Source organism: Streptopelia decaocto (assembly GCF_964273445.1).
Source record: "Streptopelia decaocto genome assembly, chromosome: 4".
In the NCBI taxonomy this organism is placed as follows: Eukaryota; Metazoa; Chordata; class Aves; order Columbiformes; family Columbidae; genus Streptopelia; species Streptopelia decaocto.
The window spans coordinates 76,004,074-76,027,482 of record NC_138658.1 but is presented as its reverse complement, the minus strand read 5'-3'; the positions used below and the strand labels follow the sequence as shown (position 1 = coordinate 76,027,482).

General features: G+C 43.7%; 1 protein-coding gene across 1 annotated transcript in view; it reads right to left on the bottom strand.

Moving 5' to 3' along the window:
• The window catches only part of ATRN (attractin), a 173,346-nt gene that overhangs the window by 129,480 nt on the left and 20,457 nt on the right, over positions 1-23,409 (bottom strand). The window contains exons 2-3 of the mRNA XM_082050319.1: positions 6,160-6,243; positions 1,602-1,715 (exon numbers count right to left, since the gene is read on the bottom strand). Coding sequence (XP_081906445.1) covers positions 1,602-1,715; positions 6,160-6,243 — 198 coding nt within the window. The remainder of the gene's footprint in view (positions 1-1,601; positions 1,716-6,159; positions 6,244-23,409) is intronic.

Below are 23,409 nucleotides of genomic sequence, written 5' to 3'. Positions count from 1 at the left end.
CCTTTTCAACAGCATATTAAAAATGAGCTCGATTAGAGCAAAATGACTATGACTCAAGATGACATTTCTTTCTTCTCCTGCATAGCAATTCAATGCGTGATACCAGGAGAGTGCTTGCAGGTTTTGGGAGGATTTTAGAAGAGAGAAGGTTTCTTCTTCTTCAGATGGGGTGAGAATAACATCATAATTCACTTGTTTTAACCTGAGGTTTGTCTGACTGCTCACAGGAACCGTCCTTTCCCTACAAAACAACTCTGCGTTTTAAGCTGAAAATGACAAAAGAAATCTGCTGGGTTTAATTTCTTTTCATCAACTTTTTGTTCCTATGCTGATCTTCACTCACGGATTTTTTAGAATAAACACGAAGTATTTTTAGAACTTCATTTCACAAATGAAAGGCAGCACAGCCAAAGCTTAATCCTGGAAATGGTTAATCAGCCACTTGGAACAAGCAGAGTCCAAAGGGAACCATTTGTTTTCTTCATACACAACTTGGGATTATTTTTCTAATTTCAGCTAAAAGAATAGAAAACACAACGCGGCGCTTGTCACTGTAAGACCAAACGCACAAGTTCTATTTAGGCCTCTTTGTCAAATGTCAACTGTTAACACCACCCACAAATCAGTCTCTGAGCACAGACAGACAAGCAAAATACCAGTTATTCATCAGAAGAACAGATATTTTTACAGAGGTTTTTACAAGGTTGTCTGACCCATCGTTGCCATTTCTGAACGTGTCCCAAAGAGTTGAAAACATTTAAGGTATCACAGAATCCCAGAATGTCAGGGATTGGAAGGGCCCTGGAAAGCTCATCCAGTGCAATCCCCCCATGGAGCAGGAACACCCAGCTGAGGTTACACAGGAAGGTGTCCAGGCGGGTTGGAATGTCTGCAGAGAAGGAGACTCCACAACCTCCCTGGGCAGCCTGGGCCAGGCTCTGCCACCCTCACCATGAAGTTTCCTCTCAAATTTAAGTGGAAACTCCTGTGTTCCAGTTTGCACCCATTGCCCTGTGTCCTATCACTGGTTGTCACCGAGAAGAGCCTGGCTCCATCCTCCTGACGCTCACCCTTTCCATATTGATCCCCAGGAATGAGTCACCCCTCAGTCTCCTCTTATCCAAGCTGTATATAAGGTATATAAGGATATATACATATTTCTACGAGACCTGTATGCCTGCAGTGCTGATTACTTGTTTTTTGCTTTCTGTCAGCATTGACACACTATGAGTTAAACTTAAGCCATGTTCAAACTTGATACATGAGGCAGTTTCCTACTTTAGGCAGAGCCCATGTACTGAATCATCTCAAGCTCAACCAGATGACAATATTGTTTTTGTCTCTCAAACCATCACAATTTGGAAATGAAAATATAATCCTTAGACGCTACAGTGGAGTAACATGATCTTGTTCATTGTAAAAGCAAAAACAAGTCCTTAATTGTCGATGCTGACGATGAGTGCACAAAAGGACACTTGCTGGATGTGCTGTATTTGCAGTATTATGTATTTTGTCTGACTGCCACAAGCCACATTTGATTCTGGCTCCAAGTTAAAGAAATATCTTTGCGTGCAATTAAATCCTTACCAAGGGGAACTTACCTAAAAGCCGCCAGTAAGGGAGCGTAAATTGAATCTCCATCATAGACATACAAGTGGTCCCAACTGCACTCTGTGGCAAAGTGATTGAAACGAAGCCTGAGGATTGTGTTTGGCCTGTAAAAAATAATAATAATAATAATAAGGTTTGCAATTAGGCACTCAACACGGGGAATAGTCCCTCTGTAAACAAGACTAGAACTGCGTGACTTAGTGTAACTGCAGATGCATCAAACATGCTGTGGTTTTCTTCTTCAGTGTGCACAATCCCCTGGTATTAATATTAAGCAATAGATGCTTTATGGTCAGAAAAACTGTGTCCTTAAACCTTTCCACACCAACAAAGCAGAAATTAAAGAGCAGGCGCTACCAATTCCTCTGCTCCGTACCAGCACCGACTGCCCTAATGACAGGGCCTGGTAGGGGTGAGCGTGGAAAATCTACACGGACAATACACCCATATGTAGATGTGGCACTTGGGGACACAGTTTAGTGGCGGGCTTGGCGGTGTGAGGTTTATGGTTGGACTCAATGATCTTAAAGGTCATTTCCAATCTAAATCATAGAATCGTAGAATCATTTTGGTTGGAAAAGCCCCTCAAGATCAGCGAGTCCAACCATAACCCACCCCTGGCACTGCCCCGTGTCCCTGAGAACCTCATGTCCGTGTATTTTAAACCCCTCCAGGGATGGTGACTCCAGCACTGCCCTGGGCAGCCTGTTCCAATGCCCCACAGCCCTTTGGGGAAGAAATTGGTCCCCACATCCAACCTCAACCTCCCCTGGCGCAACTTGAGGCCGTTTCCTCTGCTCCTGGCGCTTGTTCCTGGGGAGCAGAGCCCGACCCCCCTGGCTCCAAGCTCCTGATTTACGTGCCCAGAAGCAGCAGAAATGTTTCTTCTACTACTTTATCATTTGGTTGGTACTGCAGGATGACCCTCCTGAGGGACTCTCCTCCAAGCTGAAATTGGAAATACGTCTCAGTGGATGCTAAACTGAAGGAATTCTCAGTCTTGCTCACCAGCTTCTGGGAGCTGGAGAGAACACGTCAAGAGATACAGGAGACCTGTCTTCTACAGGACAGGAGGCCCTGGGGCTTCACCTTTTGCCAAAAGGAAGGTTTTTGGTTATTTCTTGGCATGTCGAGGTGCACTAACCACTGTTCTTCAAACACTAACCAGGTTGCTTGGTTGCTTCTGGAGAGGAGTTACAAAAATACTGCTCTGTTGACTTACTAAGTCAAGAGTAGACCATCGAGGGGCCTGATCTTGTAAGGCAGGGGTGTCAGACTCATTTTCATTGCCAATAAAGGGCCAAATGCAATCTTAGGGCTGTATTGATGCAGGAGCAGTTACACTTATACAGTCCTAAAATTACATTCAGCCCTTCGACGGCAACCACAAGGCTGATGTGGCCCCAGTGAAAATGAGTTTGACGCCCCTGTTCTAAGAGTTTTTATTTACTTGACATGGGGATGGAAAAAGTCATTCAGACACCAAAACGCATCAGCATTTCTCTCGCCCCATCCACAGAAGATGCCCTCTAAGCTATAACCAAGTAATGCATATTTAAATGTTGTTATTTGTGTGGCTAATGTGCAAAGATACACCGAAAAAAATCACAGCCAAGTCACAGTGGATATCTAATTTAGGGTTCAGCTCAAGGAGGGTGAAAACACCATCAGTGTTCTGATGGATTTACTCTCTTTTTGGCTCCGTGTCTATAGCAGAACTGCTTTTTCCTGCCCACAGCTGCAGCCGTTGAAAGGATAGGTGCAAGCGATCACGGTCTTTTCAACAGCATTGCCCTCGGGTTCAGATGAAATCCATGTTCATCCTAATCAAATAAATTAATAAAATGTCAGCCTGCCATAGAGTCCACCCTTCCCAGCAAAGGGGAATTCTTTAGGGAGTTATTCTCTTGAAAGAATAAATTTTGACAGGCACACAGATCTACTCCAGGCCTTTGGAAAAGAGCAGCAGGTGTCACTCAAGGATAATGTCTTGCTTAAAGAAAAGGTACAAAGAGTATATGTCATTTCAAAACCGAGCAGCCTATTAAATTGTAGGGGGTTTGCTTCTATTTTAACGGTCTGGCAGCTGTAGAGCGGAAAAAAACATTTAATCAATAAAAGCTTCAGACCAAGAACGAAAAGAAAGATATTCTATTTGCTGCAGCTAATAACTCATTAACAGACAGCGCTCGTTCGCAGAATTGCGAGGCAGTGGCTACATGTTCTGCTGAGATGCTCAGGCTGGATCTCAGCTGCTCTGCCTTGTGCTCCTGGGGAAAAATGGAAAGAACATCCCCAGGATGAGGACACAGCCCAGACACAGAAAGTCAGGAACTGTGCAAAAAGGAAATCAATACAGTAAGCAATACACAGCTCTTTTTAAACCTGAGTCTATCTAGTGTCTTCAGTTACGCGTTTGGATGGTACCTTTTCCTGCTTCGCCTCAAAAACCCTCCACAACTCACCACACACCGAGGGGAGCTGGAGTTTCACAGCTTTGCAGACGCTGTTTGCCAAGCCCAGATCTCTCTGGGAATTTCACATTGGGCAGAGCGCTCGGGTTATTTTCAGGAGGGTGAATGTTTCAGCTGTTTTAATCAGCGGGATTACACCCTTGCTGTTCACTGCCATCCTCTGACAGCAGGGCACAAACCATCACGAGCAGGAAAAGGACACAGACTTAAACACCTGGCTATGAAAGAAACATTATTTGCCCACCTCTTTAAGATCTCACTTCAAACCCCACAAAGTGATAATTCTCTAAGAGATAATTCTCTCTCAGCACCAGCAAACAAAGGCTGAAGGAGCAGTTACGGTGTCGTGGTTGAGACGGACAAACGACATAGACCAAGTTCTTCCAGGATGAAAGTAGTAGATGCCATTTATTGCCACAAATACAAAAAGGGGGAGTTGTGGGGGACTACGGTGGGTCCATGGATTCCCTGATGGAAGGCATGGGAACAGAAATTAGCCTTGAAGATATGAAGGCCTACCCGTGAGAAAGATGGGAGTAAAGGAGTATCCGGAGACGTTAAGGATGTACCCATGAGAGAGAAGGGAGTAGAAGAGTAACATTGATGATAGCAAAAATAGCCAATGACATGTTACTGCTGAAACTTGTAACCAATAGTGAAGAGACCCATGAATTGGTAAAACTGTATAAAAATGCACTTGTGGCAATAAATGGCATCTACTACTTTCATCCTGGAAGAACTTGGTCTATGTCGTTTGTCCATCTCAACCATGACATTACGGTGACATTATCGGGGACCCCTGAGCAGCACTTCACTTCTGATAAACACACGAGTCACGTTACACTTGGGAAAAAGAAGTTATGAGGGTTAAGCTGGTCATACTGGAATTGCTGAGGCTGGTTTGTCTGTAATAACATCCTTGCAAAACTCTTTTTTTTTTAAATTATTTGCAATTCCAAACTCTCTGCACTTGTATTTTTATTACCTACTGAAATGGTGTTGCCACTTAAAGCATCTGCCTTTGATCTTAACCACATTAAAAACTGAGCTCCTTATAGTTAATAATGGTAGGCTCCCAATTTCGCTGTTCTGGACGGCTCTCTGTATCCTGGGAGCTCAGGTATTTGCGTTACTCATCCAAAATAAATGTCTGTAGTAGATGATGTGAATTCCAATCCCCCTCCACCCACCAGGCTTCCCAAACATAGAGAGAAGATTAAAGAAAAACGTGTATCCTGACCTTTTAGTGATTTCTCCAGTCCAAGAGACCTCAGCTCCCAGGGGTTCAACGTGAGTTCGTGCTCACACATAACTTGCTCCTACCCACAAAGCTCTCTATAGATTTAGGGAATAGTATAGAATCTAACTTAATTCATAGCCGTTAACACACAGCATCCTAACTGCCCACGCAAAGTTTTAGACACGATACAAATTGATTTTACGCTCCTGACGTCAGCCTGGGACTGTGAAAACCTATTTTAACAAGTCAGAGGCCTTGAAGCACTGGACCATCAACCAGAGGATATGCACGAAATGGGCTGCGCCTAAAATCTGTGCAAGAAACCACTGTGAACAATATAAAGATCAAATACAAGAAGGGTAGAGAAGGAGAAGAGGCCTAAGGGTCTTCTTGTAGTTTAGAAGACCCTTCCCTAAAAAAGCCAACAGTCCTTATGGCCCTTAAATCAGTAGCTGAAGAGCATCATGACAGGAAGGGATTCTTCATGAATAAAGACATTCATAGAGTTTACTCTATCTGCCAAAAAGTCCCATACACAGTGAACCCCAACATCTGAACGCTCCACCAGTTAAATGATCTTTAGTTCTTCATTTCTTTACGCAGATGCATTTATTCTCATGTTCTACACACAGTCTCAAAGTGAAGGGCGATTTACACAGCAAACCTCCCATTCACGAGTCAGTGAGGAGGGCTCAGTTGCACAAAAACCAACTTATTTACCAATTACTAAGTGCAAAACAAGAATCGTGAGATCTGAAAATAGTCAATGAAGACAAACCTCACCTAAAAGTCACAAAAAGCTCCACTAAAAGCCAAGATGTTTACCACACTCACCTTCCTTCGATAAGCCAGGTGCATTTTGTTTTGTATTTGTAATTGCCAGGCCCATCCGTCACATACCCCGAAGGTCCAGTGAGCCTGTAAAGCAAAAAATAAGCATTAGTCTCCAATGGTACTGAACATTCCTAAAGGATTTCCTGAATTTAGAAGATCCACCGTTAGATTTAATTCGCTCCAAACAAACCAAACACAATGCAACAAAAAAATCAGACAATTGGGATTCTCCTGTTTAACTCTGTTTGTGTTTTCTGATTATTATCCTTCAAGAATGACAGTCGAGAGTGATGGTTTCTCTGTTAGATTGATGGTTTCTCTGTTAGATTGATGGTATTGTTTCAAATCAGCACCGTAAAAAAATTAAAACAAACCCCACAAACACAGACTAATACACAGTTTAATACCATGCAGATGGTAAAAGGAATTCCCTAATAGAAAAGCTATTCCTAAACTATTTATTTATACAAACCACACAATTCTTGCAAGAAAATGAGACGCAGTTCATGGCACAACCTCTCAACCATTTTGCACCTGACTCTTCACAAAGTCTTTTACGGCCTCTTGAACAAAGGATGGATACCCATAACCCTCTAAGTGCAAAATAAAACCTTCATTCCTCATTCATCAAGGGCTGCATCACACAGTATCACAGTATGTCGGGGGTTGCAAGGGCCCTGGAAAGCTCATCCAGTGCAATCCCCCCATGGAGCAGGAACACCCAGATGAGGTTACACAGGAAGGTGTCCAGGCGGGTTGGAATGTCTGCACAGAAGGAGACTCCACAACCTCCCTGGGCAGCCTGGGCCAGGCTCTGCCACCCTCACCATGAAGAAGTTTCTTCTCCAATTTAAGTGGAACCTCCTGTGTTCCAGTTTGAACCCATTACCCCTTGTCCTATCATTGTTTGCCACCGAGAAGAGCCTGGCTCCATCCTCCTGACACTCACCCTTTATATATCTGTGAACATTAATGAGGTCACCCCTCAGTCTCCTCTTGTCCAGCTCCAGAGCCCCAGCTCCCTCAGCCTTTCCTCCCACGGGAGATGCTCCACTCCCTGCAGCATCTTGGTGGCTGCGCTGGACTCTCTCCAGCAGTTCCCTGTCCTGCTGGAACTGAGGGGCCACAACTGGACACAAGATTCCAGGTGTGGTCTCCCCAGGGCAGAGCAGAGGGGCAGGAGAACCTCTCTGACCTACTGACCACCCCCTTCTAACCCACCCCAGGTCCCATTGGCTTCCTGGCCACAAGGGCCCAGTGCTGGCTCATGGTCACCCTGCTGTCCCCAGGGATCTGTTCACATTACCATCTGATCTTTGGTAAATATTGCAGCTGAGTCAGAATGGTTTCACACAATCTCTTCCATAAAGCACTTTTAAGTTTTATTTCTGATGCGAATTAGAAAGGAAAAAATTTTAAAAATATATTTCAAAACCACCTTTTTCTTCCTCCAATTAATTCAATTAATTTATTATCATCCTTTTCAACCTCAGAAATTCAGCTTAAACTTTTTAAAAGCCAGTTAGTGAAGTTCTGCAGATCTACATTCAAACAAGTGAAGAAACCACTTTTCAGGAGCACAGCAAGAATTCTGTACCTTCTATGGAGACACAGACAGATGCAGATAAAGATGTAGAAAAACAAACATGTATTTTAAGCCTCCAACAGCTTTGAAAACTCAAATTAATTATCTACGGGCCAGGAATTTGCAAATAACAGATGCAAATTCCAAGTTCCAGGCAATAACATCTAGATTATTTTGTCTAAAAATGCATCCTTTTGTAAATGACACCTGTGGAAAAGCCAGGAATCAAACTGGAAAGGCTTCAGCACTTTGCATGTAAATAAAAGTCAACAGGCTCTGGAAAGCTGAGCAGGTCTCACAAGTTTAAAACAACCTTGTGCAACCCGCCAAGCTCTCCAAGAGCTTCTGCTCGGAAAACCCTGCAAATACTTCTCTCTGGAAACAATTACTAAGTTGTTCACCACAGAAACACTATCGAGAGCGATAGGAAAAACATAAGAATCCTGTTAGTAGTGTAGCTCCAACCATGTCACATCCCAGGGGAAAAAAAGAGCATCTCAACATCAACATGCTATAATTTCATCATATTTCAGCAACGTCAAAACAAAACACGGGATTTAGTTTTCAAAAAGCAACCAAAGTCAAATTCTTTCGATGTGCTATTAGTTAAATACTTATCTGTAAGTTGCTCAGATTCTTCGCTAAGAAGCTGCTGCCATTATAAACAATTACAGAATGTTAAAAAACATTAAAAATCAGAGTTGACGGCTCTGAAAGCAAAAGAAATAGTAACTAAGTTCTCATCTCACGTACTGTCTGGCACCGGGAGGACATCAGCAAATCCACGTTACTCTATAAACACTCCGAGACAGCAATAAATCCTAAGCACTGAATGCAAACTGCGGCTGGAATTTTAGCTTTACGTTCCATAGAGAAATCTAAAGTGATGTCCCAGCTCTAGGAAAAACGGCAAATTAAACCAAAGCCCTTGTCCCTTCCAAGTCCGGGTTGCACCGTATGTGACGCGGTCTGGTCCTGCTGGGCACTGATACCCAGGAAGTGTCCTACACGGTGTTTTGGCTTTTTCTGTGAGTAAAGGCTCAGGAACAGATCAACAGGAGGAAAAACACTCCAGGAATGAATTACTTCAATGGGGGACATCTTCCTACCCACTAGAACTACTCACACGAGAAGTCCCTGAGTAACCCGCTACCAACGTCACCAGGCTCTGAGGTCCTTTGCCCTACTAAATGTTTTATACGTATTTATATCACTCAGACGTAAAAACCAGGCTACGTAAAGCACTGCAAAAAGCTCTTCTGCACTACTCTGCAAGGAGTGGTTGCTACACCCTAAGAAAACAGAATCCCAGAATGTCAGGGGTTGGAAGGGACCTGCAATCATTTAATAGTGGACTTAAATATTTATGAATTAAAGGGAAAAAAGGGAGTTGGGGGATTGAAACTACAGAACGTATTCAAAGGGTTCCCAACTTGATGCTGCTTATTTCAGCTTTTTGTAAGACAAACACAAAGGGAAAACAATGAAAAGGATGAATATTTCACCGAAAAAAGAGCCTGCTTTCTGAAGAGAAGCTGCTAAATTAACGTATACTGTAATTAAGTTATAAAAGACGTACCCATCATCAAGCAATGGGCATGATAATGCTTTCTAACCACCTGCAAAATGGGTTATTTTTCAAGTTTTAGATCCTTCTGCATAACAAGAGGGAGACAGAAGAGTAAGTAATAACATTGTTTAGAAGCAGAGTGCTTAGTTTACATTTAACTAATAATTAATAGATGTCTTGTAAGGAATTAAACAATTATAACTAATATCATCAATTATTTCTTAGTATAGATGTAAGTCAAAATTCTTAGGAATTGTAATGTATATGTAATAATTATGTTAATATAAGCAATGTGAGAGCAACCAGTCATTGGAGCACTTATGGAGGATGATCCTCTGTGCTGATAAAATAAAGAATGCCGCTTAACACCATCATTGACTCTGCTGTTAAGTCTATCTCTCCATTTCACTTCAAAGAGAAATATTTCACATAAAAGAATCCCATGTAATTCTGGGAGCCCCAAAAAGCACAGCACCAAGCCAAGAAAAATCAGCAAGCAACGGCATCTCCTGGGTTAAAGCCAAACCTGAGTACTGGAGCACACCAGAGAAATGCACGTGTTTTCAATAATACCACGAGTACTACTCGCAGTGTGGATTTCTCCAACACAAATGAGGATACGCTGAGAAAACTCCTACAGAGACAAGAATTGCACAACCAGGCTGTCATCTAATTACCATCTAATGAATCTAAAACCATCCTCTTGCTTATAGTTGAGTGTAAAAAGTCACAAAGTCGAGAGCAGCTTAGAACTCAGGACTTAATTTTGTGGCGCTTACTTCCAAAGCTTTACATTAAAGGTACATTATACGCTGGCAACGGGGTGTTTGAATGTATTTGTTTTCATTAGAAGTACAAAAAAGGAAATGCAAATTACTTTTTCTTCATTAGTCACCAGTAAAAATAAGCAGGATGGGATGGTTTATAAAACATATTAAAGCTTCATTTTTAAGAGGCATCAATGGATCACAAAATCAGGTGGTATTGAATCACAGAATTGCTTTCAGGAAGGCTCCAGAGACACTTGTAATGCCCCAGAGACTTATGAGCGTATTGTCTGGAGAGTTTTAGCACAGCCTTTCCACTAAAAGAAATAAAAAACAAACACAAAGCCAACCACAAACCCAAAGCCCCGCTGTTCATCCTAATTTTGGAGCTGCTAAATCTAGAGACTGATGCAAACAATGAGTTTTCCTCCTCTCTCCTCCCCAAGTGTGGCTGCGCTGCCTCAAGCACAACACAATTAAAGGCCTTTGTATGGGGTAAATTTGAAGCTGAAGGCAATAAAGAAAGGGCTGTTACAGCCTATTACCAGAACAATGGCATTCTAACCTCAATTGATTAACAATTTAGCTTTGTTCATTCTCTCAATAAGTACACTGAGGTTAAAGGATATAGGCTTTAGGGGTTTGTTATAAGCAAATGCCCTCATTTATAGGCATGGAATAGGGGAGGAGAGAAGGAGATAAAATCTGTGCATCTATTTCATTAATTTCTCACATTGAACAGCTGAATCCCTTCTTCTGCCTGCTAAGGGCCACACCACAGGTACAGCTGGGAAGGTTTAATTAACTGAGGAGGAAACAGCCTCAAGTTGCGCCAGGGGAGGTTGAGGTTGGATCTGGGAACAATTTCTTCCCCGAAGGGCTGTGGGGCATTGGAACAGGCTGCCCAGGGCAGTGCTGGAGTCACCATCCCTGGAGGGCTGGACAGACGGACATGAGGTTCTCAGGGACATGGGGCAGTGCCAGGGGTGGGGAATGGTTGGACTCGATGACCATAAAGGTCTTTTCCAACCAAAATGATTCTATTATTCTAGTTACACTCCAGGTCTCACACACATTACGGTAATGACATCACTGCAGAATCAAGTTTGATAAGGATGTAACCTATACAGCAATAGGTACCTAACCAAAGACTATGACTTTCAGTATATATAGAGATTCCCTCCCACATCCAAAGCCTCCAGAGCAACCAAGATATGAGACTCCTCAAGATGAATAAACTCATGCAAAAGTCACTGCTGCCACTGTAATCCCAGAAGTGCCATAACCCATCATCTTAACTGAGGGTCACTGCTTTGTCATCCACAGAATCCCAGACTGGTTGGGGTTGAAGGGACCTCTGGAGATCATCCAGTCCAACCCAACTGCTAACACAGGGTCACCAGAGCAGATCACACAGGGTCGTGTCCAGGCGGGTTTGAATGTCTCAGAGAAGGAGACTCCACAGCCTCTCTGGGCAGCCTGGGCCAGGCTCTGGCACCTCAAGGGAAAGAAGTTTCTCCTCCTATTCAGATGGAACCTCCTGTGTTTCAGTCTGTGCCTGTGCCTGTTGCCAAACCCTTCAGTTACTCCTCCACGGTGCTATTGCACTGATTTCTGTAATGGCTTGAAGTCACCTCTACCCTGTGACTTCCAAACCTTTGGGGTATGAGCTTCTGGATGGTGGGACCCTCATTCTTCAGGGGGCAGCTCAGCTCATGTTCTCCACCCCTGGGTGGTGGTGGATTGATGTATGATCTGAAAAAAGGTCCCACCCTCCAGGTGGACACTCAACAGTTCCAACAAAGAGCACTCAAGCAATTCCCACCAAGCAACGAGCTGCACAAAGTGGAGGTGAAGGTGCCTCCCAGTAGTTTGTTACAACCCCAGGCAATCTGAACACTCAGCATGAGAGCTAAAAATTCCCCACAATAAAGCCATTTACTGCCATACTCCACACCAGAGAGGGACAGAGCCATGAAATCCCTTCAAGATCTGATGGCTTTGCAATCTAAGAGCATCTTCAACCACTCTCACAGCACTGCACCGCTATTCCAGCGCCTGCAAAACCATCCTGTGCGTTGCGTTCATTGGGGTTTTCCTCCCAAAGAGAATCAGGTATTTCAAGGTCACCCTGTATCTAATCTCACCATGTAAAGAGGTCAGAGAGGAGCGATGATCACCCTCCATGCTGGAGGGTTTTTCCTTCCATCCCACTTTCCATTGTACAGTTGAATTGATGCTAAAAGGCTCTCTGGCTTCATAAAACAATAAAATTTGACTGACGGTTAATTTGATAAGGGAAACACTGGTTCTTCAAAGGAAGAGATAAGCTTTGTCCTTCTGTGCAAGATATGTAAAAATATGGAAAGTGATTTCCTGGCTGCTGATCAGAGATAAGGGCAGAGCCTGGAGAGTCCTCTGAGGCCTGAGAGAGGATGCTCAAAGGAATTGCACCAGGTCCAACGTATCGACGCGGCCTCTCCCATCTGACTCACGACCTGCAGCACCAACACTCGTGGACCTGCTGGATCCCTCTTTGCTCCTGGAAAATACGCCCTGATCTGATGAGCTGCCGTGCTCCAAGGAAGCCGGAATGACCATCGACAGCTTGAGAGAGCTCAGAAGGTACAAATGTTCCCAAAAAATCATTATGTCAACAAGCTAGAACCAAGTATTTTCAAGCATTGCCCTTCTCCAGGTGGCCACTTATCTCCATCAGACTCCCGACTCTTACACGCTGTCCCAGCTCCTGCTTTTTAAAAATAAATGTCACTAAAATTATCTCTTTTGGGGCTGGCTGGTGCTTCCAGCTGCTTTCAGCATCAGTGACAATCTTGAAACATGTCCCTTCCTCGGCTTAAATAAGCTGAAGCCGCTCTTGGAGCTCCTCCAGCTTCTCGAGTTACTCCTTTCAAGTTTCACTTGCCCAACCAGCTTTCCTGTGGGGGAAGGAGAGGAATTTCAAGGATATTTAATCTAAAAAACACACTGCAGCTCCTCTTTATGGAAGAGGAGTGTGTCCTCCCTTACCTTACACACACAGAAGTTATAATAACAATAAGCGAATTATATCCATGGAGAAACCATTTGACAAGACACCTAATGACCCAACCTCAACACTCAGACAACAGAAACGAAGAAAGAAAAGCAGATTTTTCTCCTCCAAACGTATTTTCTCACATAAAACCCACAAGCCCGTGCTGGATCTGGATCCCACAAGACATCAGCGTTTCAGCAGTTTCCCCAGTTCGAGACGTTGCCTTGGAACAACACCCGCATTGGGACACACCACAAGCACCTGATGTTCTCGCCTTTAAGTTTCTCCAGCTATTCAAATTGAAACTGAAAACAATATTCCAATTTAGATCCTTGTCTCCCTCCCATGTCTTTATTTCCAGCTCTATCTCCCAGCACCGTTCACCGCGTAACCTCAGCTTTATCTCTGGCCAACCAAACATCCAAGCTGCACTGTCAATATAAACATTATTCCCTACCTCAACAACCACAAATTCTTCCCCTGTTCAAATTTACCAGGGAAAACAAAGAATCAAATATATTATTATTATAATCGCACCGCAGGAGCGTCTTCTTCACACAAACCCTATTTTGTAAGCGCAGATTTCTGTGGCTTTGCTCTATCTCTGTATTATCGTTGATCTTTGGCTTCGTACTGCAACGACTCCAAGCTCCATTATTAGTCTTTTTTTTAATTACTTTTTTCTTCAAAACACTTTCCCTAGAGCCTGTATTATACACAGAAACGTCACAGTGACAAAAGGCCACCACAACGTCCCCTTGAAGGCCATCTTGATCCAACCTGAGATGATGGCCAAGCGATGGCGTGGGCTCCACCAGTTGACCGTGAAGCTGATCCAACAGTTGCACGACGCTTTCCCCATCTGTTCACAAATCCATTTATTGGATCTTGACCTAGTTCTTCGAAACAAAGATCATTTAGCTGCAAGTGTTCAGAATGCCTAGAAAAACACAATTCTCATCCTTCTGAAACACTCCTGGAGTTTATAGCAGTAAGTTCTCTGTTTCACGCCGGGAAGGAGACAACACAAGTAAATAATGCTTAAACACCATAAAATATCTAACTTTACAGTAGAAAAAGGAATATATCAAACTCTCTTTCCCTTGCACACAATGAACACTTGCAACATTTGGCCAAGAGCCCTTGCAAACACTCTTACACGGCGCAAATAGCCAAAAGTCACCACCCCGCAAGAGGAACCCACGTTACTGTGATCAAAGAGAATCACCATAATGATGAAATATTTCCAGAGCCAGACTGCTCCCATCAAGCTCATAACTAATTGTGTTAGATGATCCAACTCAACTCCAATATATAAAACACTATCAGAGAATCACAGAATCGACTGGGTTGGAAAAGACCTCAGAGAACATCAAGTCCAACCCTTGGTCCAACTCCAGCCCATTGACTAGATCATGGCACTAAGTGCCATGGCCAATCTCAGTTTAAAAACCCCCAGGGCCGGTGAGTCCAGCACCTCCCTGGGCAGCCATTCCAATGCCTGACCACTCTCTCTGCACAGAATTGCTTTCTCATCTCCAGCCTCAATTTCCGCTGGCAGAGTTGAAGCCCATGCCCCCTTGTCCTATTGCTGATGCCTGGGAGAAGAGCCCAATCCCCCCCTGGCTAGAACTGCCCTTCAGGTAGTTCTAGAGAGTGCTGAGCTCAGCTCTGAGCCTCCTCTTCTCCAGACTAAACAAGCCCAGCTCCCTCAGCCTCTCCCCATAGGGCTTGTGTTCAAGTCCCTTCCCCAGTCTTGTTGCTCTTCTCTGGACCCGCTCCAGCACTTCAATCTCTTTCCTGAGCTGAGGGGCCCAGAACTGAACACAATACTCCAGGTGTGGCCTCCCCAATGCAGAGCACAGGGGAAGGGTCACTGCCCTTGTCTTGCTCACCACGCTGGTTTGGATACAGGACAGGATCCCATTGGCCTTCTTGGCCACTTGGGCACACTGTTGGCTTAAATGAATTATATCTTCTATGAAAAAAACGATTCTAAATATCATCAAGAAGGATTTTAAAAGCCCAATGTCATCTATTTTTTTTTCTTAATCTGTGTCCAAGCTCACGTATCAAACTTTAGCTCAAATCATTGAGTTTTTGGTCAGTTTTCCTGAGGGATGGCAGAATCCTTTACTATCTAAATCCATCATCTCGTTCCGGAAGGTCGAAGAGTCTCTTTTTAAAAAAAACAAAGTGCTGCATTACTTAAATTCCAGTTAGAAATTCAAAATATAACATAATCCTATGCAAGATTCTAGTTGAATAATGTCTGCTTATATCATCTATATTCACACATGCAAGATTTCCAACTCCCATTAGGATAAAATACACTCGGTGTAATTTTAACAGAGTCTACTCAGAACCTTAAACTAAACACATATTTAGACAAACCTTTTCAAAAGATCTCACAGGCACAAATGCTTAATAATAATTTAAAAAGAAATTACAAATGAGCTATTTTAGACATTTTAAGATATAGTCTACACTTTGGATCCTACCAATTTGAATCTATTTTTCTAGTAGTCAACGTCTTTGCTCTCGTTATTTTGCCCTGACAAGTTATCTGTGATTCGCACTCGGTTCAAATGACACCCAAGGCTTAGCAGATAATTTTCCAGCACTTCTCCCAAAATTAGAAACATTCCATTAGTCAAAAATGTACCTTAAGTACACGTACAAGCATTTAAATTGCAGTACACACCTGTGTACTTTGTAAATAAAGCATCATAATTAAAATTTTTCAAGCAGATGCTCAGAATTGACAGATACGTCAATATTCTCCTCCACTGGAGAGCACTTCAATTGATCAGCTTTGGAGTTATCCCACATTTAAACCCAGGCAAAAAGAGTTTGGTGGTTGTGTTGCAAATAAAGGAGGTTGAGCTGCTGACTTAAACCTCGAGCCAACAGAATTGGAAATAAGTGGAATTTAAGGCCATGCTCATGGAGCAGAGACCCATCCCAATGCACCCCAAAATACTCCATCTGAACCCCCAGGGAAGTGTGTTTAAAATCTATTTTAGCTGCAAACTTGCCCCCTTCCATCACCACTAATTTCCATGGTACCTGCTGGAAAGGCTCAAGCCAAAGATCAGTCTGTTTCGCAGCCAAAAGTCAAGCAAAATGAAAATATCGAGACATCCTATAAATAAATGTCACAGCCTGACCCACTTTCCTAACAGCAATAGAAATAATTCCTTTTATTTCCCTCTTGATATGGAAAAATGTCTAAGCTATGAGGTATCGGAGTTACCTGCTGGGAAAATTGTTGCCTAAAAAATAAACTATAAAAGGAGATCGAAAACAGCTTTGTGTGAATGTTCAATTTCATTTGGTCTCGGCCTGAAAAAAGGACTTTGACTTTTTACTGAATATTCACAGGAGCTCCTACGCTCAATTCAATGCCACAAGTCGCACAGTTGTTTCTTCTGCTTCTCGACACCAGTGACATATCAAATTTATCACGTAATAATTAAGGATCCCTAAACAAATTTGGAAGAAAATATCTTTATTAATTGAACAGATTTTTAGACAAGATACCAATGTAATTATATCTTGATAAACATGCCAATAAGGAAACTGTTCTCCAGGATGCCACTCGTACAAATAATGCAACATCCATAGGAACCCTTGTGAGCATTGAACTTTACATTTAAATTTGAGAGAACAAAAATAAAGTGTATATGTCTATATCTTATAAGGATATACTGTCTGCCCCTAAAACGTCCTTTTGCTGACGTGTGTTACCTCAAAGACTGAAAGGTGAGTAAATGTTATTTGGCTTTAAGGAGAGGACTGAGAAGGAATTAATTGGGAGGAGACGGAAAAGCCCATAGAGCACCAATAATAAAAATAGCCCAGCCTTTTTGATCAGTACTATCTTCTAAAATTCTGATTAAAATGTTCAGTTTTGTAGCTCATTCCAGTGAATCCTGATCCCTTGAGCTAAATTGAGCTAAATATTGAATACTTGATGTGGTCTACCTTGATTGATGTGATCTACCTTGACTTGAGTAAAGCATTTGACACAGTCTCCCACAGCATCCTCACAGCTAAACTGAGGGAGTGTGGTCTGGATGAGCGGGTAGTGAGGTGGACTGTGAGCTGGCTGAAGGGAAGAAGCCAGAGAGTCGTGGTCAATGGGCAGAGTCCAGTTGAGGCCTGTATCCAGTGCAGTGCCTCAGGGGGCAGTGCTGGGGCCGGTATTATTCAATATATTCATCAATGACTTGGATGAGGGAATAGAGTGACTGTCAGCAGGTTTGCTGGTGACACCAAGCTGGGAGGAGTGGCTGACACTGGAAGCTGTGCTGCCATCAGAGACCTGGACAGGCTGGAGAGTTGGGCAGGTTCCAGTATAGGTTGGGGAATGACCTATTAGAGAGCAGCGTAGGGGAAAGGGACCTGGGGGTCCTGGGGACAGCAGGGTGACCATGAGCCAGCACTGGGCCCTTGTGGCCAGGAAGCCAATGGGACCTGGGGTGGGTTAGAAGGGGGTGGTCAGTAGGGCAGAGAGGTTCTCCTGCCCCTCTGCTCTGCCCTGGGGAGACCACACCTGGAATCTTGTGTCCAGTTGTGGCCCCTCAGTTCCAGCAGGACAGGGAACTGCTGGAGAGAGTCCAGCGCAGCCACCAAGATGCTGGAGGGAGTGGAGCATCTCCCGTGTGAGGAAAGGCTGAGGGAGCTGGGGCTCTGGAGCTGGACAAGAGGACACTGAGGGGGGACTCATTCATGGGCATCAATTTGGAAAGGGGGAGTGTCAGGAGGATGGAGCCAGGCTCTTCTCGGTGACAACCAGTGACAGGACAAGGGGCAATGGGTACAAACTGGAACACAAAAGGTTCCACTTAAATTTGAGAAGAAACTTCTTCCCGGTGAGGGTGGCAGAGCCTGGCCCAGGCTGCCCAGGGGGGTTGTGGAGTCTCCTTCTGTGCAGACATTCCAACCCGCCTGGACACCTTCCTGTGTAACCTCATCTGGGTGTTCCTGCTCCATGGGGGGATTGCACTGGATGAGCTTTCCAGGGCCCTTCCAACCCCTGACATTCTGGGATTCTTCACGTATTCAATGAAGGCAGATGTGTGCAGGTCCTTTTAAAGTTTCCCTTTGTTAAGTAGAACAAAACTCAAAAATAACGAAAGAGCCTGATGATTCTCCATCTACATCATTCTACATCTACATAATACACCCCCAAAAAGTCACACTGCTCCAAAACAGGTTACATACCCACATGAAAAAATCTGGCACGAAGATGGTAAACAAGAGGCAGGAAAAAATCAAATATGTATATGTATAACTCTAATGTTCTTCAAGACTTAATTTGCTATCAAAACTTGCATCTATATATTAAGATTAGCACTGACCTGTATGTTCAACTCAGCAACAACCATCTGTTCAGCAAACTTAAAAATCCACCTATGCAAACCCAAAAATCCACCTATGCAAACCCAAAAATCCACCTATGCAAACCCACCAGTGAACTGATTTTTACAGGGGAAGTTAAATCGCTGCTGAAATTCCTCCAACTATTTTGATCAATTCTATAAATGTTCTACAAATCCCTGTTGCCGTTGTACAGAAATCCAGTTTTTTATATTGCTCACAACTATGAATTGAGAAGTCACTTGTAGTGGTTTCCACTCAAATACAGAGCCAGAATCCCAGCCTGGTGAATAGAAAAGGCCGGACTTTCCATAGATTTGGTTAAATCATCTTAATCCCTTCAATAAAAACCGGCATGGATCAGTTTAACCACACTCGGATTATTCCACGAGCCCGTCTAAGCTTTTCCACCAGCTTCTTGCAACAACCAAGTCAACTCACGTCACTTGAACTGCCACAATATTTATTTAAGAGCCTGAGAAAATAAACCAAATGGGAAAGGCATCCAGCAATTCAACAGCTCCGAGCCGAGGGGGTGAAGAACTGAACTCATTCCCAAATACCGGAGCGTGTTCGTCGGCCTCGCTGGGACCAACAAGTATAAATCCCTTGGGAAAAGAGGTGTTTTTAGCCGCTTTATTAAAGGCATCTGCACTATAACTTTTACAATCCATATCAAAAATCACCTAATGCATTAAGACAGATTCCCGGTTATTAAAGCAGCGAGCCTTGATTCCTTACCGGGATGGATGAAGCAGTGAGAAAACTCGCTTTAAAATTAAATCCTTCCAAATAACAGACATTTTAAGTGCATTTTAATCAAGCAAAGACCACTAGGAACCGCTTTATTTTTGGAATAAATGCTGAAAATTTGGCGACAACGCCCTCGCTAGGACATAAGGCAGGATTTACGGCTTGTGTCAACGCAGCCTTAGCAACAGACCCAGCGCAAGATCTTTCTAATCCAAGATCCGCTCGCGTTTCTTGACACGTAAGTAGCTCAGGAGTGTTTGTCTATGAAATAGCTCGGTGGGGAGAAGGTCACAACCGCCAGCCTACTGATTTCTCATTGTGGAGGTGGAGACGCACATGTGTTTATTTTTATTGTCCCCTCTTTTCTGGTAGTTACGCTCTCTTGGAATCGCTACGAAGACAAAATATAAATAAGAAAACCAAAACCAAGCCAACGCAAACCCAATAGATTAACTGTTTAACCAACACTGGGGTCAATCCAGAAAACGAAGGCAATTATGGGCGTCCTTCATGTGCAGGAGTTGGGGCAGAACTTGCAGGCCCCAAAGAGCCAAAGCGTCGCTGCAAACATTCTCGCTCCCATCTGCACCTTTCCTATTCCCTCTAAAATGCCTTAGAAAGGAGTTATTCTTGGACAGGAGCAGGACAAAATATGAAATTCCATCTGCTCCCAACAGATTCGTAACAACAAAACAAAGACGGAAGCTCAACGCTACTTATGTAAAGTGTCGAAATAACCCGTCGCTTCACTACAGAGCTGAGATTTATTTACAGGCCACCTCTCAACTAAACATCTCTAAAATAAAAGTCCCACCTCCTTACCCAGGATTTAGTCATCACAGACTTTCCTCACTCCATTAACATCTATACAAAAAGCAGAGAATCATAGAATGTCCTGAATTGGAAGGGACCCACAAGGATCTTTGAGTCCAACTCCTGGCCCTGCGCAGGACACCCCCAAAATTCACACCGTGCGGCTCAGGGCACGTTTGCACCAACAAGAAATTCTGCACAAAATTCTGCTCTGATCGCTTCTTTTTATTTTTAATTAAGAAATTATTTTGCCTCGCTCCAATTTCTTCTTACATTTTCATTCGGTCACCTCTACTTACACCAAAGATTATTAAAACATTAGTTATGAAACACTGACCACCTACTGCAAGCACCTTTACGTCCTGTAAGAAAAAGCTCATTCCTGCCTTAAAACTGATGAAACCAAGACGTGATATCTAAGTGTCTTGGTACCCACTTCTGCTATTTAACACAATAAATACCAAGCTTCAGGTTATTAAAAGGCAGAAATTCCAAGCTGAATGCCTTCCAGACTTATCAATGCATCATAAGGTCAGCAGCTTCTTCTTATCTGCTGTGCTTTAAATTAATCTGTCAGACGTAATTTATAGAGCAAGGAACAAGAAGTGAAGCAATCATGGAAATAAATTTCCCTTTGACACCCGAAAAATACAAAGGTACCAGTCACTGGATGCAACAATTTTCAGGAACCATTTTGTCCTTGTGCTAAAACTACCTGTGCAAAGGTGTCAATAAAAAGTCAGGCGGTTGGTGTCTTTTTAAGTTCCGAGGCAGCTGGATGTATTTAACAGATTGCAATCAGTGCTCATACAGTGGAGAAGTTCCATAGTGGACCCTACAGACTTATTTAAAATATGAGCTGCATAAGATTTGCACACAGTGGGTTCAGAGACAAAAAAAATAATTGAATAAAAGAATTATGGCTGCTCAACATTTCCTCAGTATCTTCAAAGTCTCTCATCCAATTCCAGAGCCCGCCCGAGCATCAGGACCATTCAACACTGGACCCTTTGTGGTTCCCATAGTACAGGTCACAGGAGAGGCCATTATATATTAATGTATGGAGCTGCAATCTCAAAAAATAAATGTGGGACAAAGGAGAAATGTCACAGCAGGTGGCCCCGAGACCAAGCAAGCCAAGAATTGAACCAGAGCACCACAGAATGTCAGGGATCGGAAGGGCCCTGGAAAGCTCATCCAGTGCAATCCCCCCATGGAGCAGGAACACCCAGATGAGGTTACACAGGAAGGTGTCCAGGCGGGTTGGAATGTCTGCAGAGAAGGAGACTCCACAACCCCCCTGGGCAGCCTGGGCCAGGCTCTGCCACCCTCACCCCCAACAAGTTTCTTCTCAAATTTAAGTGGAACCTCCTGTGTTCCAGTTTGCACCCATTGCCCCTTGTCCTGTCACTGGTTGTCACTCAGAAGAGCCTGGCTCCATCCTCCTGACACTCCCCCTTTCCATATTGATCCCCAGGAATGAGTCCCCCCTCAGTCTCCTCTTGTCCAGCTCCAGAGCCCCAGCTCCCTCAGCCTTTCCTCACACGGGAGATGCTCCACTCCCTCCAGCATCTTGGTGGCTGCGCTGGACTCTCTCCAGCAGTTCCCTGTCCTGCTGGAACTGAGGGGCCACAACTGGACACAAGATTCCAGGTGTGGTCTCCCCAGGGCAGAGCAGAGGGGCAGGAGAACCTCTCTGACCTACTGACCACCCCCTTCTAACCCACCCCAGGTACCATTGGCTTCCTGGCCACAAGGGCCCAGTGCTGGCTCATGGTCACCCTGCTGTCCCCAGGACCCCCAGCTCCCTTTCCCCTATGCTGCTCTCTAATAGGTCATTCCCCAACTTACACTGAACCTGGGGCTGTTCCTGCCCAGATTCAAGACTCTACACTTGCCCTTGTTATATTTCATTAAATATTTCCCTGCCCAACTCTACGGCTTGTCCAGGTCTCACTGGAAACCCCACTTGGGTTTCCCCCTTATCCCACCTGCAGAAACAGACACTTTCTCACCTTCTCTAGTACTGTTTTGAGCTTTTCGCTTCTCGTTATTTAATCTATTTATTAAAGCCCAACTTGGGAAGAGGGAGACAAAACTTGCTCAGAGCATTTGGGTTTTGTTTAGATCAAGCAAGGCTGTTCAAACTGGCTCCCGGTCAAATTGTTCCACTAATTACAATCCCTATCGTAGAGAAAGTGGAATTAATGCGTTACATCCTCCACTCTTCACTTTGGGGGTGAGTTTCTCATCTCGGCAAGTTTAACAAGCAGAGTTTGAAGCACCCGACAAATCTCAAGCCGTGAAATGGCACTTCCCAGGAAATAAGGAGATTTAAACTTTTGCTGTCAAATTAAAGCATTTTAACTGCTCAGCATTATTTAAATATTACAGGTGAGAATGCAGCAGCTGCCACCCATTTCAAGTGAAGGTTAATGGGCAATAACACCACAAAAACATTAAGGATCAGCAGCATTTAAACCCTTGCAACGACTGGACTTGATGGTCTTAAAAGGCCTTTTCCAACCAAAATTATTCTATAATTACGTAATTTCTTGTGGAGTTGTTTTCCTTTTGCCCTCCTAAGTGAGTGTCTGAAAGGGCAGGTATTTAAAGCCAAAATTAATAAATATTGAATGTTCAGCGTCTTTAAGAGCTGGGCCATTAATTTAAAGGCTTAACTTGAGCCACCGACAGTTTTACCGCAGAATCCAAAAGCGTTTCCCGAACAGCAAACACAGAAAATCCTTGAAAGTAAACGGGGCTCTGGCCAAAGACAATTATTAAACTCACCCATCCAAGGCAGGTCCTTTCACAACAGCCGCTTTTAACCTCGGAGAGCAAACAGGGCATTTAACAGAGTCCGTACTAAATTTCCTATCGCTTCCAAACCCAAATGAATTGAGTTACTATTTGCATGGCAGGTTTACTACACCTCAGCGGGACAGAGGGTTCCATACTGTGAACGTTGGCTGGCGTACTAATCAATACATCATTTAGAGAGAAGGTGATCATCGTCGCTTTATTATGAACCAAAAAAGCAGATGTTTTCCTGTGGCTCTTCGTTCTTTTTTCTCCGGAGACAGAATTATTTCTACATGAGCAGCACTGTGACTTGTCAACAAGCATCTCCTGCTCTGCCAAACGAGCCCCGATACTCCAAAACCTCCCTCGGCCGCTGATTTGCTGCAAAACCTTTTGTATCCTGCAATAGTCGCATTTGCGCACATACCGAACGCGGGTACGTTTCTATCAAAGTCTCAGGCATCACATAAAAATTACACATTAGTGCAAAACTACTGCAACGTCACTTCAGAATTGCGTGCAAAATAATCACGTT